Source organism: Haliaeetus albicilla, chromosome 2, assembly GCF_947461875.1.
Source record: "Haliaeetus albicilla chromosome 2, bHalAlb1.1, whole genome shotgun sequence".
NCBI classification, from domain to species: Eukaryota; Metazoa; Chordata; class Aves; order Accipitriformes; family Accipitridae; genus Haliaeetus; species Haliaeetus albicilla.
This window is the reverse complement of record NC_091484.1, coordinates 17675519-17702461: the sequence shown is the minus strand read 5'-3', so window position 1 is coordinate 17702461 and position 26943 is coordinate 17675519. Positions and strand designations below refer to the sequence as shown.

General features: G+C 51.5%; 2 protein-coding genes across 2 annotated transcripts; both read left to right on the top strand.

Annotated features, from left to right (window-relative positions):
• Nucleotides 1-463: 463 nt before the first annotated feature.
• Nucleotides 464-19628, top strand: LOC138688274 (centrosome-associated protein CEP250-like). The gene is made up of 21 exons (XM_069799593.1): nucleotides 464-646; nucleotides 1025-1081; nucleotides 1668-1736; nucleotides 1800-1882; nucleotides 2455-2620; nucleotides 3360-3466; nucleotides 4508-4735; nucleotides 4843-4923; nucleotides 5810-5954; nucleotides 6239-6385; nucleotides 6579-6809; nucleotides 8399-8592; nucleotides 10836-10963; nucleotides 11169-11338; nucleotides 11850-11925; nucleotides 12141-12340; nucleotides 13090-15513; nucleotides 16274-16426; nucleotides 16824-16967; nucleotides 17135-17185; nucleotides 19437-19628. The coding sequence occupies exons 1-21, from the start codon at nucleotides 464-466 to the stop codon at nucleotides 19626-19628; spliced, it is 5229 nt and encodes a 1742-aa protein (XP_069655694.1).
• Nucleotides 19629-20592: 964 nt separating this feature from the next.
• LOC138688272 (endoplasmic reticulum-Golgi intermediate compartment protein 3-like) lies at nucleotides 20593-26398 on the top strand. The gene is given in 7 exon segments (XM_069799579.1): nucleotides 20593-20734; nucleotides 20737-20782; nucleotides 20992-21062; nucleotides 21675-21762; nucleotides 23076-23146; nucleotides 23148-23199; nucleotides 26301-26398. Coding segments are annotated over 7 exon segments (471 nt in total). The 5' UTR covers nucleotides 20593-20689.
• The last annotated feature ends 545 nt before the right edge of the window (nucleotides 26399-26943 follow it).

The following is a 26943-nucleotide window of genomic DNA, read 5'->3' as shown; positions in this document are numbered from 1 at the left end:
ACCGCAGCCCAACGCCGCACCCTCAGCGAGGAGCGAGAAGGGAGAAGCGAGAAGGGAAGCGCTGCCACAGAGCGGCCCCGAGCGAGCCCGGCTCTCCCGCCCGGCGCCCGGTCGCGCCCGGCCGGCAGGGTGAGCCGCTGCGCCCGCCGCGGCAGGCGCCTGAGCGCGGTCCGCCGGGGCAGGCCGCGGAGCAGCCCCCGCCGCGGGGCCCGTCAGGCGGCGGAGCCCGGCTGGAGAGCGGGGGCATGGCGGCGCGGAGCCAGGCCTCCGTGCGGCGCCGGCTGCAGAGCTCGGAGGAGGCGCAGCACCGGCAAGCGGTGCTGGTGCGGAAGCTGCAGGCGAAGGTGAGGAGCGGGGGCGCCGGCCCGGCGGGGAGCTGCCCGGGGACGGGCCGCGGTGGCGGGGCCGGGGTGCCCGGGCCGCCCGCGCAGCGCTGAGAGGGGCCTCGGCGGCGGCGGCGGCGATGTCGGGGGGCGAAGGCGCGGCCCCAGCGGGGCCCTCCCCGGGGCGTTCCCCGGCGCTGCCGCGGGCGGGACGGCGCCGAGCCCGCAGCTCGGGGGAGGCCCCGGGAGCCGCCCTCCTCCGCCCGGCCCGGCCCGGCCCGCTGGGCGCCTGGCCCTGCCGCTGTCACCCTGCCGAGCCTCTCGTGAGGGCTTGTCCGTGCTGAAATAAAGATGCCCGGCTCGCAGGCGCCTTTGTTGGGCCACGTTAGCAGGGGGCCGTCCCAGAGGCAGGAGCCGAGCCGGCGGGGGTGGTTTGGGGCGGCCCCGGGCCGAGGCAGGCAGCTCTTAGGATGAGCAGGTGGCAGTACGCGTAAAAGAAGCCCCGTCTCAGTTTCTTCCGTACGAGATAAAGTGAAGCTTCCCTGTATCGTAACGACTTCTTGTTGGCGGCATCGGCACATCGGCAGCGCTGTGAAACGTACTGTGCTTGGGCTGTAAAGACTTGGAGAAAAGCTAATGCAGGAGGAGCCGAGCCTGTTACAAGCTGCATTCGCTCATCTTCATTCTATGTCTCCGTCCAGGTACTGCAGTACCGGACTCGGTGTCGAGAGTTGGAGCAGCAGCTGGCAGCAGGAGGGGTGAGTGTGCAGGTTGCCAACTAAAGACCGTGTAGGTGGCGTTTGTTAAGGCGGGCCAAAGCAAGCTCCCCAAAGCAATGGCAGAGGGAAGCAAGATTTTGCTGCCTGAGGGTTTAAAGAAGCGCTGTAAGTTTGCCTGCGAGTGTTTTGTCCAGTTGCCATTCTTAGAGGAGCCAGTGGTCCCAGAAATGCGGGTGCAGGAAACCCTGTGAAGGGGGATTTTAGTTTTGAGAAAGGGTGCTTTATTGCTGGCGTAACATTTTGTCCTAGGGCTCAGGAGAGGGCTACACTGCCTGTTAGGTTATATGGCCGCCTCTGAAAAAGAACGGGTTGAAACGTGGCATTTTGGAAGGCAAGAATGCTGGCGTTCAACATACGGCTATGTGCTTTTCTTTCTGCTTCACGGCTAAAGTAAACCTAGGAAGAACAAAGGGTAGGAGAGTAGGAGAGCATTCCCAGGCTTCAAGTCGAAGTGAGCGCTCACGGTTGTGAGCTAAGGAGACCTAGCTGCGCGAGTGCCACAGTGGGGGACTGAGGAGAGCTACTCGCATTGAGCACCACCCTTCCCCTCCCTTGCTCTCCATAGTCACGACACTGTTACGCCTGGAAGAAGCCACGAGCTCCTGAGCTACCCAAGCGAATGGAGCGGAAAGCGGTGGATGCTCACAGCAGTGAAGGGAAGACAAGAATTTGACTAAACTTTTCCTTTCTTCTGAAGGGACCCCTTCCAGGCAGGTGGGAAGCCACAGAAGACCAGAGCCTGGAGAAAGCACTGCTTCAGGTGGAAGAGGAGCAGCAAAGGTACAAGGAAGAAGCGTTCCCTCATACCTGGTATCCTGGATGCTCGTGGAAGTGAGGGAAAACCTGTCAGTGCTCCCTGGTCTCCCCAAGGGGAGCAGTTGGGCAAGCTGCTTTGAAAGGAGAGAGGTCCACAGTCTGTTTTCTGTGGTGCAGTAATAGTGTTGTGTGCTGAATGGCTCTGTTTTGAGCGGGGGGTTATTCCGGGTGACTTCCAAAGGTCCCTTTCCAGCCTAAATTATTCTGTGGTTCAGTAGGTGAGCGGGTCAGGAGAGTGCTAGAGAAAGGTGATGCGTCCAGTGATCAGACAGCACGAAGGGGAGGCAAGACGTGAACTGTGGGCATCATCAAAGTAGAAGGGGAAACCGAAATTGTAGGTGGAAGTAGAAGGCTTAAAGCAAGGAGAAGCAAATGAGTATGCCATCACAGAGAGATCTTAGTTAATCCTAGAAAGCACTTTTACTGCCTCTCGGTTTGACAACAAAGTCAGTGTTGAGGGAGTTGGGAAATCACGGAGGCGCTGCTTGTGGATAGCAGTTGTTCAGTGACCTCATTGCTGTTTCTCCCTTTCCAAGGTGTGAGAATCTGGCAGAAGTGAACACTCTCCTGCAGGAACACCTCGAGGAAGCGAATGAGGTTAATTCAGCCCTTAAAGAAGATGTTGGAAAACTGACGGTGGATTGGATGAGGGCCCGGGAGGAGCTGGAATTGAAGGAGAGCGAGTGGCGCGGTGAACGTGAGGTAAGGATGGGCGACGGGAATGTCAGACGCGATGCCGGGGTGGAATGAGAATGGGTTTTATTTCTGGCCTGGAGAGCTTGCTGTGTGAAAGTCGTGGCACCGTTGAGGCTGTCTTGGTGTTTATGAGCAGAAGACAGGGGTGTGAGATGGAGGAGTGTCAGCAAATTGTGGTGATGGGAGATGCCCGCGTGCTGTGACCGTACTGCTCGTTCTCAAAGGCAAATGCTTGCTGTTGCTGGGCACTGTAGGGCAGTGACCCATGAACGCTCGTCTGTTTTTTAATAGTTCCTAAATCTCTGTCTGCAGCAGTGGAGACCGAAGAGAGGTCAGTGTGTTTTCGGATTCAGGGTAGCCAACAGAAGAACAGCACAGGCCTCCCTTACCAATAGGCTGTTGCAAGCAAATCTGACACTGGTCTCGGAGGGGCTTGTTTTTGTCTTCCTCCACCGAGCCTGTTAGACACCTCTGCAAGGCGAGATGATGAATCGCGATCAGTTTGCTTTGTTGATACCCGCGCCTGCAGGGGAAGTGTGGATGTTCCCTTCTTTGCAGTCAGGTGGCAGGTCTACTGAGGATGCCTCTGTGGTGGCTCTTCAGTCCTTGATGCCCCCCCCCCCCGATTGGAATAGTTCTTAAAGGAGACCCGGTGATGACGGTTGTGTACCCTCCCCTCTCTGAAAGGCTTGTACAGTGACAGCGAAGGCTGAATTGGCATTTCTTTTTGTCTTTGCCTGTTTAGCTTTATGACAGCTACCTAAGGGGTGAACGCAGCCGTCTACTCAGCCTGTGGCGTCAGGTGGTAACCTTCCGCTGTCATTTCCTGGAAATGAAGACTGCCACTGACCGGTGAGTAGAAGTGAAGGCTAGATCTCGTTGCAGAAAAAACACAGCTTCCCTTCACAGCTGCTTTTTGAGCCTTGATGTTACGCTAGCTGCGGCTAAAGATACCATTTCTCCTTTGGCAGTCTGAAGCGATGGCCTTAAGCATGCCTTAGGCTATATTCAGAATCATTTTGTTTGATGCTGGTTTTCAGGTAAAGCTGAGGGGCTCAGGCTATAAGCAATGCAGGGGCCCTGAACAGGTGAACTTGGCTATGGTGATGTTTGGGCATATTAACACAGACACAGGCATATGTGGACGAGTTGGGAGAGACTCACCAAAGCTATGCATGCAGCATGTGGAGCGGTCCCCTTTTATAGAGTTTGCCTTAAATCTCACTGGCTTTCCTTTCCCACTGCTCCTGATGGAAAGATCATTCGTGAATATGTATATATTTATTTTTTCCTTCTCATTTCCAGCTTACGTTTATCGTGGTCAGTTTGCATCCGCTTATTCCTGTACCAACACTGTTGAGAGAAAGAATAGCTTCTCTACCCTGCTATTACATTTCTCCAGTTGATGTTGCTTAGTTTGATCCCTCCCTTTTATGATTGTTTTCTTGTTCTTGGGCTCTCTGAGGTTCCTTTCTCACAGGTGCCTTCTGTGCAGAGAAGAATAGCGTAGCCTAACAGTAAATTCTTCTGGTGTCAGCATGCAATTTCAAACTCTGGGTTACCGTCAGCCATTTACCTTATTTGGTGATAAGCTTTCCTTAATGCGTAGAGTACGCCTGACCCGCTAGTTAATTCTCGAAGCCTTCTGGCTGTTCCATACATTTCCTCTTATCTCTGGGGAGAAAACAGATTCATTCCTCAACCGTCAAATAGACCCATTGCCCAAGGGTCAAGATGTGTCCTGATCCCAAAGTGTCAGAGGAATGATTCGTCCCCAGCGAAGATGTCGTCTTTCCTGCCGGCTTTTACTGTTGCGCAATTACGTGCTTCGGAAGCGAGTCAGCTGATAAAGGTGGTGGTGTGAACATTACCTCTTTCTTGATTCTTTTTCAGAGATTTGTCAGAGCTGAAGGCAGAGCAAATGAGGCTTTCTGGATCTATACTTGTAAACTGCTCCCGCCTAAACTGTGGCGTACGGCCCTGGGAACCCGTTACGCTGGGTAGACCTGTCCTCGAGGATCAGGCACAGCAGCAAGCGGAAGAGGAAATAAGCCGGAAGACTTGGGAGGTGATGCACTTACAAGTCGAAGGGGACCCGGAGAAGAAGGAGCTTCAGGACAGGTGAATGTGTTTTAAACTTTGCTGTTAGCAGCGTTATCTTCTGTGGGTGCTCGTTGGATTCATAGGATGGGCTGTGTTCACGTTTAAAACGCACCCATTCTGCACAGCCTTGTTCCTGTCCCTAGTCAAACTATTGCCTTCAACAGAACGGACAGAAAAAACCGTCTGACAGACAGAAGCTCTTGTGAGTAAGGCAGGACTGGAAAAGAGATGGCGTATTACAGTGTTTTTGCTGTTAACTGATTCTTGGTGAGAAATGGAGACCAGCGTAAAGAGAGCTGTGTCTCTTGTACAGCCCTTTTGCTACCCAGGGCTGTGCTAAAGGAGTTGGGAGGAATTTGCACAGGACCATCATATGCAATGTAGCCCCTCCGTACTGCCGTTTCCACGCTAGACTGAGCGCAGAAGGCCTTTGGGGCAAGGAGTGCCATTTTGCAACATCACACATACTAACCTGAATCATCCTGTGATCCTGTGATTATTAGTTTGGGAAATTCGTACACATCTCCCCAGATAGATTGCCAGCTCTTTCATCAGTTCACTGCTGAAGGCAAAAGTAATTGTGGGACTATTAAGGTGGACTTTTTAAAAGTCTGTCTTACCCAAAGAAGAACTTTGGAAAGTCTTGTGTCCAACGTACGAAAGAGGAGAGGGAGAACTAACAGGCGGGAAGCTGTTAGCTACCTGAAAGGCGGTTGTAGCGAGGTGGGTGTCGGTCTCTCTTCCCGAGTAACAAGTGATAGGACGAGAGGAAACGGCCTCAAGTTGTGCCAGGGGAGGCTTAGATTGGATATTAGGAAAAATTTCTTCACCGAAAGGGTTGTCAAGCATTGGGACAGGCTGCCCGGGGAAGTGGTTGAGCCACCATCCCTGGAGGTATTGCGAAGACGTGTAGAGTGTGGTGCTTAGGGACGCGGTTTAGTGGTGGACTTGGCAGCGTTAGGTTTACGGTTGGACTCGATGATCTCAAAGGTCTTTTCCAACCTAAATGATTCTATGATTCTATACTCGTGGTTTTGGAAATGAGAATGTTTTTTACGTTAAAAAACTTGTTTGTCTTTCCCCTTCTGATAGACTGAAGGACTTAGCTGCACTTGAAGGAGAACACTCATTATTGCAGAGCGAGTTGGTAGTCGCAAGAGAGATGCTGGAGGAATCGCACCTTCAGAGGGATCTGCTGAAGCAAGAGAAACACGAGCTTACCGTGGCACTGGAAAAGGTATGGTCACCTTATTCCGAGGCAGCACTTGTGGGAGAGGCAGTTGTGATAGCAAGACCACCACAGATGCTGTTTCTGGCAGTAGAAGACAGGGACAATGTTGTTGTCCTTCTTGGAAAATGGCGATCGGACCACAGAGGCTCTGCGGTGTCGTTAGTGCCCACGTGCTTGTTGGGAACGCTGAACTGGGAGTGTGTCAGAGACACAACAGGGGATCTGGAGTTGCTGCTTGAGGTCAGGGATTTTCCTGTCTTTGTTGTCATGTTGTTCTTTTGTCTCTTCAGGCAGAGCAGTCAGTAGCAGAGTTGACAGGGGCTCAGAATAAGCTGACTGCTGAAATAGCCGATCTACACGTTGCAGCAGCGAACGTGAGCAGTATCAATGAAGCTCTTGCGTTGGATAAGGTGCAGCTGAACAAACTTGTGTTGCAGGTGAGCAGAGTTGTCAAAGATCTTGCCAGGTGTTTGTCTCCAGCTGCTGCTGCTGCTGCTTCTCAGGCTTCTTGCCTTCGGACAGTATGACTGTCTGAATATGGAAACGTTGCTCTTTTCTCTGTCCAAGCCAAAGCTCCTACAGAGTAAATCTTACTGTTATTTTATTTCCTCTGTGCTTCTGCGATTGTAGCTGGAGCAAGAGCATGACGTTCTGTCAGGCAAAGTGGACGAGATGGAGAGAGCAAAGATCTCTGGCCAGGAGAAGCTGAACTTGTGTGAAAGAACAAATGAGGCGCTGAGCGCAGAGAAAGCCCACCTGGAGCAGCTGCTGAAGAAAGCAGAGGAGCAACAGGAGGGGCTGCAGGCAGAGCTGAGGATGCTGGCAGAGGAGAAGGCAGAAACCCAAGAGAAACTCATTGAGGTGAGACCAAAAACCTGGTGCTTTCTGGGTGGGCTTTTGGCTGCTTGGCTCAGTGAAGCTGTATCTGTTGGATTCTGCAGTGTTTTTTGTCAAGGAGACACTTGGTAGCGCTGGGGGTCAGGCGGCGTTGTTTACTTCCTTCTGGAAGCGTGTTGATGGCTTGCAGAGCTGTTGTGCAATTCTCTGGGTCGTCCTCTGCTTCTACAGATTCCTTTAATCCACCTGTCTGTGTTGGCCTCTTTTTTGGCTTTTGATAAGCTGCAGAGAGGTGATTTGCCTTGCCCACGAATCTGCGTGAGGCTACTACTCTCACATGCGTCGAAAGAAGCAAACAGGGTAGCTCTTCACCCATTTTCTGAGGCCAAAAACCCCCGGGGCTGCATGTTTCTATTTATGCTTTTTGTTGTGAAGTCTGCAACTTTCCAGGCTCGGCTTGTTGGGGCCTAGAGGGCGGGACAAAGCGGCGAGTCAGTGTCTGCTGTCTTGTACTGCTAAGAACGGGAATGGCACCCTGAAATTGTTGAAACTGTATTTTACGACCTACATGCTGCTTTGAATTGCTAGATCCTCGTTAGGCTTTGAGGGAGAAGCTGAGAAAGAGGTGGTCACAGAAGACTGTTTACTCTGGACTAACTGGTTTTGGTAGAGTGGAAAAAGAGCTTGGGAGAATTGCATCGCTGGAGGAGACTAGGGAGTTTGCCATCATTTCAGTGTCGGTTTCATAATGTACAATCTTAGGTCTTATGGGGTAACTTTGAGAGGAGAATTGTTTGTTTCTGAAGGTCTGTTCCCTGTTAGACAGTCTTAGTTTTGGAGTACGTGGTCTGTTTGGCAAATACCCATCAGAGGTGTATTGGCATCACTGCAGAAGCAAGCTGAAAAATCACGGTTAGTCTTCAGGCTTGAATGCCAGCAAGGTCTATTGGGCAACTTGTTTGTGTAAGACAAGTAGACAGTATTGTTGACACGAACTACTGTCCAAGTAGAGTCTACCATCTCTTTGGCCACACCAGCCGGACTTCCGTAAATCACTAAATGACACTGCTCACCACAAGGACTGTTTCCCTGCCAAGGATCACCTCATTGCATCCAACTGCCGTACACACTGAAGTAGGTGTGTGGTGGTGTTCTGCGACAAGGTGACGCTTTGATGTTGGTTTTTCTTCTTCTAGAAGGAGAAACCATGTGTATTTCCACTTTGTTCGGCAAGCAAAGTTGCTCTTGCTCAACGGTTCCTGAAAATTCCCAGCACTGGAATAGATTCTGATAGAATTTTAGTTTGCAAGGTGGCAGTTGTGGAAGATGTGGTATTTTTGCGTGAAAAGATGTGGTCTGGGTGTGTACGTTTGTCCTGAAGGGGCCGTCTGGTCCCAGGCAACCCAGCAGGGCCTTACACATCGCTTTCAGGTTAACAGCCCTAGTGCCTTTTGGCAGCCCAGGGTGTTAGGGCGGCACGAAGCAGATGCTCTTAAACTTTCAGGCCAGAGTACCGGAGCTCTTTCTCCTCTAGCTGATTCAGAAGTGGCGCTGGCTGGCTCTGCACAGAACTCCAGAGAAGGGACTCTAACTGTATTTTGTCCCGCTTTCAGGTTCACCGCCAGCAAGAGTCAGCTAGCAGTGGTCTGGAGCAGTTGCGGCAGGAGTCCTCTCGCCAAGGACAAGCACTGGCCAACGTATCCAAAGAGAAGGAATTGCTGGCGCACGAGAAGGCTGCCTTAGAGGTGCGACTGGCAGCCACGGAGCGGGACAGACGAGGCCTTGCAGAGCAGCTGGCAGAGGCCAGGTAAAGGCAGGGGGGAGACCCTAGGCAGGAGATTATTTAATGTCTGTAATTATAGAGGTGATAATCATGACACGAGGGTTCATTGCATCCTGTATGCTTTTCAGCTATTTTCACCTTCCATGGACAGAAAATGGAGGAATCTCGAGAAAAAAAAAAAACACCAAACCAAAAACCCAAACCAGTACAGCATGGTTTGAATGTTATTTTTCTGACAGCTAAAGCTAACAAAGCTCTCCTGAGCCTGGGGCTCATGTTTATGCCCCCTTGCACGTTCCTGTGTGAAGTCCAAAGCAAGCCAGCGTAATTCCTCAGTATCTGGTACCTTGGCTCTGCATTGAGTAGTAATTAAACCATGCAGATGTTTACTGAAACCCAAAGCTTCTCTCTGGTTTCGGTTTCTCGTTCTGCGCGTTTGAACTTGGATCGTTCCTTATCAAGTAGTTTGACAGGGGATCTTCAGAATTCAAGTCTATTACGTACGGACATTGCGAGTAGGACACTGCCATTTAGGGTGAAGCTAGAGGCTCGTGCTGAAAATCTTGAGGGCCTACTGTTTCTAGTCTAACTCTTGTTACCTGTGGTGCAGGACCTAGAGTTGGTTACACCAGCAGCAGGGAAGCCTCTTTTGAATGCTCGCCAGTCTGCGGGAATTGTTGCCCATCATTGATGTGTGGGTCCGGTACTCCCTACCACGTGCTGTTTTGAGATAGACATCATGGAGGAGTTTATGCAGGGCAGGAACAAGATTTTGTCCTTCTGCTGGATCAGGTTTCTAAGATCACGTGTGACAAGTTCTGCTTTTAAAAAAAAAAACCAACCCCAAACTACCCAACGTATGGAGATGTTTGTCCTCCTCTCAGGTCTTTTTTAGAAGACTCCTGACCTTGCAGAGCTGTACAAATGCGAGATTGTTTGTCACGCTTCTTGACTTTGACGCCTTACCACTCCAGAGTATGTTGTTAGCAAGGCTGATAAACACCATTTAGACTCAGTCTGTTTCTTGAGAGCTGCTGCTGCTTCTGAGCTCCAGCTCCTCTTAGTTGATCCAGCTGAATTATGTTCTGTCAATTATTGGGCTGCAGCAACTATTCTTGCCAGATGTTGTTCTCAAGAGCCTGTTGTTGTCGTCACAGTTTTGGACTCTTATCTTCTCTGTTCTGTTTTAGAGACTGACTTTGATTTATCCTTAAAATGGAGCATATTTACTTTGGACTGCCAGACATTGGCGTAGTCAGAAATATGTGCTTGTTCTCCTTCTTGAAGATACATCCTCCATCGTCCATCAAAGCAGTGAAATCCTACTGTTGTGGGTCTTAGTGTTGTACCACTCGGGTGCCCCTTTACCCTGAAGGATGTTATCCTGGTTGCACGCCTGTTCTAGTGAGGCAGTGCTGTGTATGGTAGGAACCTGGCACACAGGACGCCGTGTTAGATCAGGGAGGCAACTTCAGCTCCTGGTTGCAGAGTCCTGTGTGTCATACGCAGCAGCTGGTTGAAGTCTATGGATGTAACAATTTGCCTCCGCAGTACTACAACTTCCATTTTAAAGAGCGGCAAGCCATTTGGGCTACTGCCTGCTTAGTTAGCAACGCTTAGAGAAAAGTAGCAAGTTTTTCTCGCGAACTTCCAAGAGTTTAAACTGAAGGCTACCTGTCTCTCCTTTCAGGTAGTCCTTGTTCAGGTAAAATCTAGTTCAGATTTCTTACAAATGCTGCTTACAAGCATGAGCTTTTACTGTATCATCTGATGTATTGCTTTAGTCCCTTTGAAATATAGGGAGTCTGGAAGATCACCTCCCTGTACGTACACTACGAACAGCATCAAAAAGTCACGAGTCAGCCAGGGAGATGCTCTTACTCTGCGCCCCTGCAGAGCAACCTGGAAGTGACGATGAGCAAAGGGCTGTGAGCAGAGGCTGGGCTTTTGCTTGCTGGCACAGACTTTGTGAGCACAGCTACCCGTGCGTCATAGATCAGACAATAGCAATTTAAGATTTGGCGATGGAGATCAAACTCGGCTGGGCTTTCTGTGTTACGCTAGGTCATAAGTAAAGCCTGGGCATTCCCTCGGAGGGGCCTGCATTGCTCTTTTAAATGGCAGAAATATGCCTTCTGTATACCAGTTTCCATGCAACCCATTTTCCGAACTGAGGGGTAGGGATCTTGAACCAGCTCCTACTGGACTAACTCCCTGTGGGCGTCAGGAGCAAGAAACTCATTTCTCTCCGTATTGGCCTCTTGTAGGGCCGGGAGGGAGACCCTGGAATCCAGCCTGCTTGAGGCTCAGCAGCGCTTATGTCAGCTGGAGATCGCCAGGAGTCAGCTTGAAATCCAACTTCAGACAGTCAGGCAGGCCAAGGAGGTGATACAAGGTGAGAGCCTCATGTGCTTTGTTTCTGGTGACCCCCCTGCCTAGGGAGGATGGTATAAAAATAGCTCTCCGTCTGCAGTGCTTCTAAGGAGTGAAGGAGCTGGGGACAGATCCCTCCTACACTGAAATTCAAATGGCTTACGGTTAGTGAAGTCAGAACCGCTGTTTGTGTAGGCCCTGAATCTTGCCATTTGTCACGTTTGCAGGGGAAGCGAAGTGCCTTCAATGTGAGCTGGAAGCAGAGAGATCTCTCATGAAGCAGGAACGGGAAAACATGGCGCAACAGCTCTTGCGGGCAGAAGAGCAGTATAACGATACCCTCAAACTTCGGGAAACGGATCACGAAGTGGAAATAAACAAGCTCCTGCAAGAGCTGGTAGGAAACAATATGCTTCTGAAGTCTTGAGGCAAGCTTTGTGGGCTGGCTTTAGAAGAATAATAGCCTGAGCGTGTGAAATGGCAGCAAGCGTCTGTCATAGGCCACGCGTTGCTAGGCCAGGCAGCAGAGCCAAGAGCTCGCACTTGAAAGCACGTGAAGACCTACAGGACTATGCCGGGACAGTAAATGCAAGCCACGGATTCCGTGTGGGCCTAAGACGAGTTGAGCAGAAGGTTGGGTGGTCCCCACCCAAGGCATGGCAGTAAAGGGGTAGGATCTTACCAGACTCCTGTCTACCATGAAGTAGACTCCTAACTTTCCTGCCAACTGCAGTCGTGGGAACTTTGTTCCTTTCTTTCTGTCCTTTCACGGTTGACAGAGGTGTTATCTTTGGGCTCAAAGCATACAGAACAGATGGAACAGCCCCTCGTTCCTGGGCTTGAACTTGAGTTCGTGGCCCGTCTTGTGACTAGGGCATCGGGGTGCTGGCCTCTTTCTCACCCTGCAGTCCATCTGCATCTTCTCCTTGATGAGAATGGAGTTGAGCTTTGAAAATAGAGACTCTGAGACTAGAGGGAAATCCCGTAGGCGAGAGGTGCTAGGAAACAGGCAGCCGCCAGAGAGGGGAAGGTAACATCTCCTCTTCTTCCACCAGCTTGACCCTCCTTTTAAGTTCCTTGATAGGACATGATTTATGGAGGGCACAAAGCCACTACTGTGCGCTGTCGAGGTGGGGGTTTGTGGGAGGGATGAAGCTTCCCATTTTTTTGAGAAGCTTGGCTGGGACTCCCTCCTGAAGTCTTTTTCTCCCCTCATCAGGCAAGCGAGCGGGAAGGGCACCATTCAGAGCTACAGGAGATGCTGGAGCAGTGGGAAAAGGAGAAGGCAGAGACAGAAAGGGAGCACGAGAAGAAGCTGTTTGATATGAAGCAGAAAGTTGCTGCCATGCAAGCTCAACAAGAGGAGGAACGGACGAGAGTGGAAAGTGCCAAGCAAGAGGTAGAGACCGTGAAAGGAGAATTTGTGTGGTTTTTTTTACTCTTCTGGGCTCCTTATTGGCAGTGCTTCTCTGGACACTGTCCGTCTGGGTGGAAGCGTCTCTTCGATACCCCTTTGTAAAGAGGAGCGATGCCTTGGCAGCCATGAGACCTTTGTGCCGTGAGGGACAGGGCCTGGAATGCGAGAGGCTACCACAGTGTAGGTTTGAGAAAGGCAGGAAGCGCGTTGCAGCCTGAAGAGAACATGAACACCGTAACTGTGTCTGTGATCTGACCGCTACTCCTTCAAGAGGGCACAGTGGGGTTCTAGAGGATGGTACCATGAAAACTCTACACGGTAGAGGTCCAAAAAAAACCCCAACGCCCAACCCCAACAACGGGAACTCCCATGTTGGGGTTGTTCTGTCTTCCCTTCCTCCCTCCCTATCAGAGAGAACATCATCGTGCCACTGCCTAAATCATGGTTAGTCTGGACTTTAAATCCTGGCTGCAGTTCTGGCAGCTCCTCCCCAAAAGAACACGCTTGAGCTGGAAGAGGTTCGGAGAAGGGCAAAAAGGAAGACGGGACTGGCCGAGTAAGCTGGGAAAGACGCAACCGAAAGGGTGGCGCAGGAAAGGTCTTACAACATCCCGAGAGGCAGGGAGGGAGGGGGCAGCCCCTGACTGCCACTGAAGCAGGAGTTCAAATCTAGTACGAAAAGCAAACATACATGGGTGGAATTATTGAACCTCTTTGTCACTGTTTTGCAGCAGGAACGGGACGGACTGCGAGCCGTTAAAGAAGAACTGGTACGGGAGATGAAACTTCTTCAGGAATCGGTCACAGCCTCCGAAACCCGAGCAAATGCAGCAACAGATAGGAATCGCTGCCTTGAACAAGAACTTCAGACTACATTGTCTATCTTAAAAATCAAAAACGAGGAAGTGGAAACGCAGCGGGAGAAAATCCAGATGCTCCAAAAAGAGGCAGCACAGAGAAAAGCTTTGCAGGAGAGTCTCACTCGTATGACTGCCATCCTGTCGGAGAGGGAGGGAGAAATGAAGTTGTACCAGGAACAGGTGAGAAGGCTGGAGAACCAGAAAGAAATGCACGAAACTACTCTCAGTGAGGTTATCAAGGACATAACAGAGAAAAAACAGGAGGTTGAATCCCAGCAAGAACAGATACGGGAGCTGGAGAAGCAGCGAGAAATGCTGAGGACTGCTGTCAGCAAGATGAGCGAAGAGCTGGAGGAGAGAGACCGGGAGATCCAATTCCAGGAGGGGAAAATAATGATTCTAGAACGAGACGGTGCATCACAAGTGAGAAATCTGCAGGTGGATCTTGATCATATGAAAGGAAACTTGAAGGAGAAGAATTTGGAGCTTCTGTCTCTGACCCAGCAGATCCAAGCGCTGGAAATGGAGAGAGAACAGGCGAAATCTCTGCACGCGAGCCTTGGACACCTGAGGGCAGTTCTTAAGGACAGAGAGAGCGAGTGTGATTCTCAAAGGGATCAGTTACGACTCTTGCAGCAGTACAAGGAACAGCAAGAGGGCTACCTGCAAGAGCTTCGTGGTACACTGGAAAAGATGACCCTTTCTTTATCTGAAAAGGATCAAGAGCTTGAGTCGCAACAACAGCAAATCCGGGAAGCTGAGGAAGTCATGGAAATGCAGTTAAGGACTGTCCGTGACCAACTGGAGCAGACCTTAGGAACCTTAAAAGAAAAGGACAGACTCCTAGACATCCAAAAGCAACAGGCAAGGAGCTATGCGGAAAAAACAGAAGAACAGATGAATGTCTTGCACAGAGACTTAGAGTACACTACAGCAATACTGAAAGAAAAGGATTTAATGATTGAATCTCAGAAGGAACTGATTGAGACCTTCCAAAAAGAAGAGCAAGACTCTGGACAGCAGAAGGAAATTCTGCAGCAGCTTCAAGTGGCACTGAAGGAAAAAGAACAAGAAATGTTATCCCTTAGAAAGCAATGTGAGGCGTGGAAGGAAAAGGAGGAAAAGCGTGAAGCTGAGCAAACAAACCTCCAAGCAACAAAGCTGACTCTGAAAGAAAGAGAGGAAAAGATAGAGGTTCTGGAGGAAGCTCTCTCTAAGCTTCAACAGCAAAAGGAGGAGGCAGCGAGGCAGACCAAAGCCGTACAGCAAAAACTAGAATACGCTGAATCTTCTCTAGAAGCGAGAGATCAAGAGATAGTGTCTTTGCAAGAGCACATCCAGGAGCTTCGAGAGCAGAAGGAGTTAGAAGGCAAGCAGGCCAAGAGTCTAGAGCAGGATCTAGACAAAATGAGCCAAATCTTGAAGGAGAACCATTTGGAGTTCCTCAGGCAGACAGAGCAAATGAACATGTTCCGGCTTCGTGAAGAAAGCACGAAAGTAGCACTAACATCATGCCAGCAGCAAGTGGATCTGCTTGAGCAAGCGGTGAGGAAGAGAGATGAAGACAACGAAACTCTCATGCAAAAACTCCAGCGCCAAGAAGAAGAACTGAAGACCTTGCAGAATCTCCAGCCTAGGCTAACCAAGAAGAATGAAGAGGTTAGGCATGGCAGAGAGCAAGAGAAGCTCCTGGAAGAAGCCTTGCATGAGAAGGAGCAAGAGACCAAGGCTGAAGGTGAACTAAAAGAGTTAGAAGAGGAAGTAAGAGCTCTTCGGGAAGATCTCCAGCATGTTCAGCCGACTCTGACAAAGAAGGATGAGGAGATCGAGAACCACAGAGACAGAGTCGGGTACTTAGAGCAGACTCTGACAGAGAGAGAACAAGAGCTTAGGAGGCAGAGTGAGCTCTTGAAACAATTAACATCAGCTTTGCGATGGAAGGATGGCGGGGAGACCCTGCAGAAACAAATCCAGAAACTCCAGAAATGGGAGGAAGAGGAAGCAGAGAAGCGGCGAGTTCTCCAGGAGAGAGACCGTTCCTTGCAAAGACAGAAGGAGCTAATGCAACAACTGGAGGATGAGCGGAAAGCCAATGGGGAAGAATTGGAGCGCACGATTGCTATTTTGAAGCAGACCGAGAGCAGAGAAGTCAAATGGAAAGAGAAGGCACAAGCACTGACTCTTGCCCTTACCAAGAGTGAAATGGCCAATGGGACTCTGAGGGAAGAAATAGCCATCCTGCAGAGCATGGTTTCGGAGAGGGACACGGACCGGTTTCATCATCAGGTAGGCAGTGTGACTGATCATCAGTCAACTAAAAAGTCTATAAAGGATTCTAATGATGATGCCCATAAAGATACGGGAATATATAGTCCCATAAATACATGACCTGCTTGGCCAAAGAAACTGCGGTTGTAGCCAGCAGGCTTGCCTGTCTGCGTAGCTCAAGGCATTCACCTGCTGAAGTGTTTTCTGTCAGCCCCCGAACTACTGAAAGAACTACGGAGCTTGCTGTTAGAGTTACCCCAAGCCCAGACGTTGGGGATGGGTAACTGGTTCTCTCCTGTGTAGGCAAGCTTAGCCAACGTGTCGTGGTTGGGGTTTGGCACGGAAAGGAAGGGGCACAGCTGACCAAACTAAGGGACTGACCTTAGCAGAATTTTGTAACGATGGTTGCACAGCAGCTACGCTGACGGTGCTTAGAGGATGCTTTCAGAGATGTCGATTTCGGAGGTACAGCTTTTCCAGTGTATTAAAAATAACGGCATTCGTACCGTTGCCTGATCAGGTGAAGGGCTTCATTGCGCATTCAGGATGTACTTGTGCTGCGGTCCAAAAGGCCGGAAGGCAAATCTGTGTGGATTTCCCCACGGCGATCGGGAGGAGGGCCCCTAGGAAGAGAGTGTGTTGTTTTGGCCCGTCAACCAGGAGGAGCAGAAGGGACTTGGCACTGTCCATTCCCGAGTCCGGTCACTCTCCCCGACTTGTCGATTCTGTCCCTCCTAACCTTTATGGGGCACCAGCTCACATAAACTCCTCTCTGTATATCCAGCAGGCTATTGCAGAAGGGGAGCAGCTATCGTGGCTCTCGGAGAAGAGACTCCTGTCACAGCAGCTGGAATGTCTGCAGCGAGCAGTTGCAAGGCTGGAACTGGAGAAGGCGGAGCTGAAGCAACTCAATGCTGAGCTCAGGAGGACTCTCGAGCAGGTAAAACAGGCTTTCACTGCCTCTGCAAAGCCTCACGGTCCTCTGGATCACAGCACATTTCCACAGACAGCACTTTGGAGTCCTCTGCTTGTTTCCTTCCCTCTCCCACTTCCCCCTGTGGACGCACGCTTTTGTATTTTCTCTCTCTTCTGGCACCCCGTTGCCTTCACAAATGCGCATTCGCTCCGGTCCCACCCTTCTTGCCCCAGTGTCCCCATACACGCACGTTTGACGCTCTTGTGTCAGGAACTGTTTCCTCTTGCTCTTTCTCTTCCATAGCCTACTTCGAGTGCTTTTTGCCCGCAGCATTCTCTGGGGCAGTTAACAGCCTCTGAGCAGAGCAGAAATCTCCTTGCCATGATGTCCAGAGCTCCTTTTGCTCCTTGTTTGGTGGCAGGTTTCTGTGACCCTTTCTCCTATCACCAACGTGCAGGTGGAACGTGAACGGAGGAGACTGAAGAGATATCACAGTGGTCGGTCGCTGCCAGATGCGTGCGGATTTTTGCTGTCTGACCAGCACAAGATGGCTGCTTCTAGACAGGTGAGAACAGAATCTTCCTTGGTGGGAGGAGGGTCTGGCCATACAGAGGAACAGTGGCAAATCCCAGTGGCAGCATCCCCCCAGTATAGACCTAAGAGAAGTGGAACGTAGACCATGGCCCTGGCCAAACTGGAGACCAAAAGGAAATCCTTGCATTTTCTTCGCAGGAGGAGTCTCACGCTCACTGCAGTCGTCGATTAGCTGAGTTGCAGAACCAGGTGAGGAGTAGGAAAGCTCTCGTCAAAAGCTGCCGTGGCTGTACTGAGGGGCACAGCTTTGCACGATGCTACAGCCCGAGTTTTGTTTGGCTGTCGGGAAGTGAGTACACCAGGCAGTGGAAATACCCAGTCAGTCAGACACATCTGTTGGCCATGGCCAAACAACATCATGCACCTAGGTCTAGTCTCTGGCTTGCCTAGAGGTCAGGCGTGGTGGGAGAGGGATTGGAGGAAATTCAGAGAACTGGCACTCGCCTGAATATGGAGAAGATTCTAAGGATGTTCCCCTTGAGTCTTACTCATCTTGTTGACGGCTTCCATTTTCCCTTGACTCCGTTAACGGTAGAGCTTGCACTCTATCAGAGCTCCAGGGATCTGAGGCAGCGCCAGAGCTTACAGCCTTCGGGCAACCGTTAGTCTCCTATTGCTATGCTGCGCTAATCACGATCCCAGTATCGGACCGAGTCGGAGACCTAAGCGCAGCGTGGACGCTTGTTTTATCAGCGTAAGAATGTACGTCCCAGCTCCTGAACCCTATCCCATCCCTTGACAGCGGTACTGGCAGTAGCAGCAGTCGCCAGGCTCCTCTTCCACGTGCTTTTAAGGGTCTGGTATGCCCTGGTCTCCCTGAGGAGGTGAATCTTCGCAGGTGTTCAGGGCAAAATGCCTGTAAGATTTATGCGAGTAAAGTACACGGTGCTCAGCTCTGGCAAGTGAGCCGAGCGTACCGCTGAAGCCATCAAGTTATACCTTAAGGGTGTTTTCACCAGGAAGCCTCAGCGCCTGAAGTTCTGTTGCTACAGATAACGGATTGAACCCCCTTCCCCCTGTGACGGTTGTGTCTGCCTGCACTGTGGACCTGCTCCAGCAGTTCGGCAGGAAAGTGAAGGTGCTCTGCTCAAAGAATCGTCCTCAGCTGGCTAGTTGGGGCACTCCTCTGGGTCTGGGAAACAGCGGAACTGGAACGTGATCTCCCCCTTCCTGGGAGATGCTCTTAGCAGCAGATGGCCACTTCTCCCACGCATACCTCTGGGTTACCTACCAAAGCGTGGGAGGCTTCCAAGCCCCGTTGCAGAAAGGTGCCCTTATTATTTCAGAGAGAAGGTCAGAGCTGTCCCTCTCTTCAGGGGTGGTGTTCCCTAGCCTACGCGTATCGTCTGCTGTGAAGTCCCTCCGACGTCTTGCTTTCCGTGCGCGCTACCGGCTTCTAATTCGGCACCTCGCGTTCCCCTTCCGGAGCTGGCTGCCCGAGTTTCCCACCTAGTCTGCTCGAGATGCTTAGCAGATTAGGGACCCTCTTTTTGTCTGGTTTGGCTTTACGTTGGCAGACCTTGGTATCGTAATTCGAACGGAGCAGGTTCCATAAGCCATAAAACTCCTTTAGGAATTGCTTCTGTTATTTGAGTTCATTTGCCAAGAAAGAATATTTTCGTACTCCTAGCTCGAGGTTGGGGATGGCATTCCCACGTGGGACAGAGCCCTTGGCAAAGCACATGTCACTTTGAAAACAGAGGAGAACCTCTGGCCTGAGCTGTTCTCCCCGAAACAGCAAAGCACCGAGCGCTGCTCCCAGTGCTGGCATCTCCTCCGCTCCAAAGCAGGCAGAGGGCAACATGCCAGAGCTGCTGTGGCTGCGCTGCCCTGCAATGCTGACAGGAGGCGAGAGCAGCTGGGTCTCTCCCACCAAAAAGCCCAGCAGGCACAACCCGCTGTTGCCAGGAAGTAATAAGAGTTTGAGGATTTTGAAGGCCTCAGCAGTCCTTTAAGGCTCCTTTGCCCCCCGGGCTGTGCTCTGAAGTTAGGAAGAGTGAGAGTTTTCTCCCGTTTCATGTGCTAGCTGTCAGGTTTCTAAAGTAGATCGTAACAGAACGGTTCTTCACTACCTTGTGTAAGCAGCAGTCCTCCTGCTGAGGAGAAAGCAGGTGGAACTAAGGTGGCAGCAGCCCAAATCTCTCCTTTGAAAAAAAGGGTTGGGTTACGAAATCCTGTAGAAACCTCTCTCTTTAATATGCATGTCACGTCTCGGTGTTGTGCCTTGTGAATGGTATGCCAGAAAGAAACTCGGAATTGCCGGTAATCTGAGCTCAGTTCAGGGTGGCTCTGGCAACCTCTTAGTTCCCATTCCACAAGGACAACATGTTTGTCAGGGCTGGAGTTGGAGGGTGCGTCTTCCCTGACGGCCGGATCTGTGGAGCTACGGATGGTCCTAAGAGCGTGGGCTTGTCTGAGCTCGGCCTTTTGCCTCTTTCAGGTGTCCCTTCTGCAGACGCAGCTGGCACAAGAACGAAAATACAAGCAGGACTATATCGAGCGCTGTGCCAAGACCAGCCAGGAGCTGTCAGACCTTCACCAAGAGCTGTCTCGCTCCTTAGCAGCTGTGGTCAGGGAGCCGAAAGCTGCTGTTCTGGAAGCAGAGGCTCGGAAGCTGGGTCAGCCTCTCTGAACCTTCTTTTCCTGTAGAGGAGCAGCTGCAGCATCACGGCGTTCCGGTCTGGTGCCCTTCCCGGAAACGTATTATGTTTTGCTGTGGGAAATGGGGGTACATCTGTTCTGTTTGCGTTCGGAAGCATTTCCTAGCGACAGGGATTTAAAAAAATTTTTGTTTTAATAAAAGAGATTTTGCAGGACTGCCCTTTTTCAACGGGGGTACATTGGTTCTGTTTACGTTCGCAAGCATTGCCTAGTGACAGCGATGTTTAAAATTTTGTTTTAATAAAAGAGGTTTTGCAGGACTGCACTTTTTTAGTAGGAAAAAGCAAGGGCTAGGCAAGTATGTGGCTTAGGAAAAGCTTATGCTGTCTTTTTCACTTGCACGAGTAAGCTATTGCGAGCTGCTGTACGATTTAACCTCTTGAGTTCGTAGCCCTTCCCTGTGACGAGAGAGGGAAACACGGAGGTGGTAGCAAGAGGAAGGGGTGAAGGGCGCAGGCCAGGGATGGGAGGTGGGGCGAGAGCGCGGCGGTTTTTTCCTCCCTTTTTCCTTCTTTTCCTTCCTTTTTCCTTCCGTGCTTCGGCACAATAAGCGCTGGTACTCTCCCGAGGTGATTGGCTTTCAGCTTTGTCGCTGCGACAGCCAGCCTGAGGGACAGCTCGGTTGTTCTCCGAAGGGCGGGGGTCACAAACGCCAGCCCTTTCAAAGCTGGAGGCAGGGGCTGGGATGGGCTGGGCTGGGCTGGGGAGGAGGTCAAACTGAGTGAAAACTGCTCTCTGCCAGCAGCTCCGCCTTGGTCTCAAGCCCTTCCCAGCTAACCGATCTCGGCACAGTCAGCGTCTCTCGGGTGTCCTGGAGAGGCCCGGGGGCCGCTGGCAGGGAGGGTCAGAAGAGGGCGAGGCGGCAGCGAGGACCTTCCCGCCCCGGAGGAGCCCGGGAGCCCCAGCCCCTCCCCGCCCGTCCCCCCGGACCCCCCCTCGGCCGGCTTCGGGCCGCGCTGCCCGGCGGGGCGGTGGCGGGGCGGTGCCGGCCCGGCGCCGGAAGGCGGGTTTGGTTCCGGGCCGCGCGGCGCCATGGACTCGCTGTGGCGGCTGAAGCGGTTCGATGCCTTCCCCAAGACAAGACCCTGGAGGGCTTTCGGGTCAAGACGTGCGGGGGCGCGCTGGGTGAGCGGGCGGGGTGAGGGCGGCCGGGGGCCGGCGGGCGGGCCCGGGCCTCGCCGTGGGGCGGCGGCCGGCGGGGGGGCCTTGCGGGCCGGCGCTCGGCAGCGGCTCGGGGCGGCGGCGGCGGCGGGCGGGCTGAGGCGGGACTGAGGCGAGGCGAGGCGGGCGCGCGCGACCGGCGGGGCTGACGGCGGTTCTCGTCTCCCCGGCAGTGACGGTTGTCAGCGGGCTCATCATGGTGCTGCTTTTCTTCTCGGAGCTGCAGTACTACCTCACCAAGGAGGTGAGTGGCGGCGTCGGGGGGGGCCCGGCCCGGCCCGGCCCCGCGGTGCTGCTTCTGGCCGGGGCGGCCCTGCGGCCCGGGGCGGCCTGCCGTGCCTCCGCACCCCCGCCGAGCCGCCGCCTCCTCCGCCGCCTCCTCCGCCGCCTCCTGCGGGCTGCCCACGCGGCAGCTTCACCCGCCGCAGATCTGCGTGGGGTTTTTTTCTTTCTCCGAGCTGGTGGCCTTGAGGCCGGGAGCGGGCTGCCCTCCCCCGAAAGCCGCTTGGCGCCAAGGGTGGCTTGTGGCTTCCTGTAACGCGGTGGCAGGAGAGCGTCCCAAAGTCTCTTCTCGCTGCCTCTGCCGCCTACGAGCAGGCAATGCAAAGGAAAGCAAGGAAGCGCGGGAGCCCCCGTCCCCACCCCAGGTTCTAAGATTCCCAAGTTACTACCTTTCTTAAAAAAAAGCGTTAGAAATGGCAAGCGCTTGGCTGCGGTGGGAGGCAGCAGCTCAGGTGTCTCTTGAATCCCACCTCTTAAAAATCAGCTGGTGAGCCAGAGCAGTCGAGGGAAAGAAGGAGGCCTTTTGATGGGCTTCCAAGTGAAACAGGACTCTCCGTTTTTCCCTTGTTCCTAGGTTCATCCGGAATTGCGCCTTGACAAATCAAGGGGAGCTAAACCGAAGATCAATCTCGATGTTATTCTTCCGCATACGCCTTGTGCTTGTGAGCCAGCCTTCTGAACGTTGGGGATAATTTTCATACTTGCCGAGGGCCCGACAGGCTCGGTGTGCCCGGTGCTTCCGAGTGCTGCGCTGCTGCCTGGGCCACGGACAGGGAGGAATTGGTGATCCCTGGTGGTTACGCAGTGATTCCAGCCAGGCCCGCTGGGCGCTTAAACCAGCGCTTCCAGGCAGGCTGTATTACCTTTTGAGATGATACGTGAGGCTAAGGTATAAACCCGCTTACGTTTCTGTGCGGTGTGGTGCTTTGTCAGAGAGCTCGGTCATACTGAGAACGCTGGCACAGCGTTCGGTGTTCGCCTGGGACTCGAGATTTGACTGTACTGTTGCTGGAACACTTTAGAGTCTCCTTGGGAAGTTACTTGGCGAGGCGCAACTTTTCCGTGGTTTTTGTACTTCAGTTCTGACTGCAACGCCAACGCCACGTGATAACCTTTGTCCCGAGTTTTTAAAACCGGAGTGAGCGTTAATAGTCGGGTTACCTTTTAACTAAATTCAAAACAAAGCTGCGGGGTGAAGCGACGGAAAATTTTGCAAGTCTTCCTGCGTACCGCTGCTGTGCATGTTATCCGACTGTGCGCTAATCTTCCCTGCCTCTTGTTGTGTTGCGGTAATTCCTTTGGGTAGTGCGTTGGGCTCTAAATGTAGTGAGTCTGACTTCCTTGTGACCACCCGAGATACTGTTGGTCTTTGCCTTCCTCACGTTTAAAAGGGCGTGGGAAGGCCAGAGAGTTCGGAAGCCCCTGCTGTTTTGTGCAGAGAAGCTGTCAGTCTTCGTAAGAGAGCGTGTAGCCGGCAAGCGCATCACGGTGCTTCGATACCGGGCCGAGACCCCAGACCTTCTCCGTCTTCTTTGTGAAAAGGGGTCAGGAGGAAATGTGCTGGTGGTGAAGGGGGAAGGGTGAGGGGGTAGTGGTAGGAGGCAGCTTTCAACCAATGTGAAGCTTAACTCCTGTACTCCTGGAAATGGTTATGGGCTTTGAGGGGTTTGGTTTTGGTTTCTTTTGCCTTAAGTGTATTACCTTTCAGGGTAACGCTTTCTGGGCAGCTGGAAACCGTCCTCCTGGTGCACCAAACCCAACCCCGTATTTGGAAGGGTCGTTCAGGGTGCCGCAACGTGCGTTTTGTTCCCTGTACGTCACTTGTCCCCAGCCATACGCCCTCTTCGGCTTTGGCACGTTCTTATCGCCCTCGCTGCAAGAGTCTGTATTTTCACTGGCTGAATGCTTCCTCAGCCTGCCGCAGGCCGTAACAAACGTGTGTTTATAGACCGCTTTCCTTGCTCACTGATTTCAGATTTGAGCATCGATGCCAGGGACGTAGCAGGAGAGCAGCAGCTGGATGTAGAGCACAATCCGTTTAAACAACCAACGTTTGGATAAAGCCGGCAATCGTGTGAGTCCGGAGGCCGAGAGCCACGGTAAGGTGCTATTCTGCCTTTCTTGGGTGGACGCTCTCGTCGTCTTTCCGTCACCGTGTGCCTGTTTTGAGATTCACGGGCACAAGTGACAGCTGACGAGCATTTAAAGACCGCAAACTTTTGAAGAGTTTATAGCACGCAGATCTCTTAAACTGGCCGATCAGGCGAACTCCTGTTATACTGGCAGCTTTTGCGAGGCAGATCTCTGCCTAGTCCCTCTGAAATTACGACGAGGACTCACGGGTGCATTTCAGGAATAAAGCTGCTGCGTGAATGGTCTTTTATGACTGGGAATCAAGCAGCTGTTCTGGCAAAACTTGGCTTTGGTTGTACCTTTAAATCGCAGTGGGCTGGCAAACGGGACGACCTGGTTAGAGGAAAGAGCCTCTCTCCAGGGAAGGCTCCAGTGACTCGACCCTTAAGCCCAAGCTTGCACCTTACTGCATTGACTTTGTGTGTGCTAATGCCTCCCTAGATAAATATATTTTAGTTGGTTTGTCGGTTACAGGTTGTAGTAAGTGGTCCTTGGCTACATAAACCTCTCCTTTACATTCGTTTGGTGTTATGACTCATCGTTGCGCTTCGATACAAACCAGAAACGATTCTGGCAAAGTGTTGCAACCTAACAGTAATACTGTCCTGACTTTTCCTTTCCAAGACACGAGCTCCTTCTTACTTTTTCTGGGAGATGGTGCAGTTCTACGTGTCGGCACGAGCTGAATTTGTTGATTTGTATCACTCGGATTGAACTTTTCTGTTCTTGAAGTTGCAAGGCTAAACTAAGCCAAGAGCTGAACGATTGGTAGGTACGGGAGTTTCTCCTGCTGCCACGGGAACGCGGTGATAGTGCTGTTACTGCTGTGTTCGCTTAGCAGCCTTTCTGTATTCAGAGGTTGTGGCGTGACAAATGTAACGCCCGGGGACAAAACCAGCTGTTCTGTATCTAATTCTCTGTTAACGCGTGTAGGCCTCCTGCCTTACTTGTATTGCCAGTCTCCGTTGGCATTACTCCGTCGGAACCGGTTGCTCTGGCTCCTTGTGTGATCAATGGAGAGGAGGAGAAGCTCGTAAGGAGCAAACGGTCTCACCTGGAAGAGGCATTTCAAAAGAGATCAGATGCATTGCAGGCAACAAGCAATTTCTTCTGCTGTCTGGAAAGAGCACGCGGCTAGTTTGGTTTCCATCACCCGTGTTGCAGGTTAGGTCAGAAGTATCCACGCGTCTTCATTAAACTCTACGATTATCAGTTTCTGTTAGTAGCGCTGACCTTCAGTCAGTTACTTAAATGGCAGCCGTAGCAGTATTGACCTTAAATTTAGTAAAGCATACCCAACTTTTACGGAGTAGCATCTGGAGGCTTTTCCTAATCATAGTTACATTAAAATAGTTAATAGCTGAATGATTTCTGTGGTAGGTTGCGTTCTGCGCTTGGGATGTCGTCTTACTCCTTTCCATTGAATGACAAGAAATGACTGAATTCTTTATTGGCGGCTCTTACCGTTTCCTTCCTTTTACCGTGGACAGAGTTTTCCAATTTCACGCATCATATCTGCGTGCAAGTTGAGGACCGTGTTAACGGCAAGAAACCCTGCGTGTAGAGTTCTATGCGCTGCGGTTTCTTTGTAGTATCCAGGCTGTGTGCATTCCCTCTGGATGCTGTCTCTGCGACAGCTCAACGGGCAGCTACTGATTCCATTTAAAAAGCTGTTACTGGTTGCTGTGTCTTGAAAGACTCCGGGTATCGTACAGGTGTTCTTGTTGAAGTGGTGGGAATCGTGGCTTTGACAAAGCGTCGCGATTATTTAGCTGTATTCTTCCCGACGCTGTCTTTGAGTGTAATTACGAGATTAAAAGCCGTACCGCTTTTTGAACAATGAATTCTTAAGTGCGCTTTCAACTGCTTTGAATGTTGGGAGCTTTAGAAAGAAAGTCTCGCACGGTTGTTTACTAATGGGGATATTTTCCTAAAAGCTCTTATTTGCTTGAGCGTCACTGCCGTAGAGTATGTGATTAAAGAAATAAGGGTAATGACTGATTTTGATGCCCATTTCATGGTTTCCATTTAAAATCTCTTTTTTTTTCCTGTGGCTAGTACGAAATACAGACATGTTTAATACTCGCTTCCGTCCGCCTGTTATACCCCCCAGTCTCAACAGACAGGGCCCTGATAACGTTTTATCCCCTCAGCAGTGTCTGACTATGTACCTTGTCCCCTTCCCCAGCGTTAGTGATCCAAGGAGCCACCTTTTCAAGGCTTATAGAGGGTAGCGCAGCCGTGCCTGGATAGTGAGCCTTAGAGGGCTTTTGTTACGCAAGAGACTTGGTCCTGCCCTTCAGGGTTTGTGCGTTGAAACGGCCTGCTTTTAAGGGGGCCTCTTATAATAAGAGCCAATGTTTTTGTCCCTCTTCAGCCTTCTGCACGTAAGACCATGAATTTCCATGAGTTCGTGCCCCAGCCGTACTGCGGCTGCGCGTTCAGCACACACGTGGCACAGACATTGTCAGAATCGTTAAGTCACGAAGAAGGTAGAAATTCCTTGGAGACTTCTAGTGAGCAGGGGTTAACGTGTGTGCCTTGTCAGCGTTGTCGTCCTGGAGGACTGGGTGCCAATTTTCCGTTCGGGAGACTCTCGCTCTGATCTTGTTTCACAGCAAGGTATAACCGTGTTCCCTACCCGTCTTGGGACAGGATTCTGCGTTGTGCACCGTTGACTGCTATTTAAAATTTTGTTTGTGTAACAGGTCCTGTTACAATTGTCGCCATTTACTGTGCGACGTTGTCTGAAGTAGACGATGTTTTAACAAAGCCTTTAGGCAAGTAACGTCTGATCAGCGCTCCAGCGAGGCTTACAGATAGCCGGTTCTTGCTCTGGAGGGTGCGTTTGAGATGACAAATGTCACTCTGCTTCTTGGTCTTACTTCGCACCTCAGCAGGCTCTGCGCATACCGTTTCAGGTGGGCTTTGGGTGCAGGACGCGCAGCTTGCGACACAGAATCGTTGCGTTTGTGTGTAGAACAGTTGTTGCGCACAGAACGGAACAAGAGTACAAGATAGCGTTTCTAGTCACTGCCTCGTCGCTTTGCATCCTCTTTTGTCTTAGAGCTGGGGAAAGAAGAAGAAAAAGTGTTTGATCCAAGTTCTTTGGATGCGGATCGCTGCGAGAGCTGTTACGGGGCAGAGTCGGAGGACGTGCGGTAACCTTTACACCTTTTTGTATCTTCTTAGCGCTTGAATTAATACAGTTGTGTTGCACGCGTGTTTTTTTTCCAAAGCGTCTATGAAGGTCTGTGCAATGAAATCCTCCTGGGCCCGTGTTCAGAGAATGATGAGGACCGTTGTGGTTTTGGTCTGCCTTTGGAAGCTGCGCTCACGATTGCTAAGACCGTGCAGAGTTCGGTTGTCTATAGTTTGTGCACGTGCCTGTTTAAGGGCAGCGCAAATTGCGCTACCTTTGCAGCAGCGCAAAGGCTGTATCTCGTCAAACGGAATCTTTTCTGGGGTTATTTGGTGTCCAGAGGGGAGCTGTGTAAATTAGTTCACCGTTACGTGAGCCGTCTTGGAATGAAACCTGGTTATGGCTTTGCCTTCTCACTTCTGCTGCAGGCTTTGCATCCTTACGGGAGCAAAGACCAGGCATTTATCGCTCACACAAACAACGGGTGTCATTTGGTGTTTCTCATTCCTCCTACCTGCAAAGAATTCTTCTGTAAGAATGGATCCGTGGCAGCCCATAGGTTGTGGAC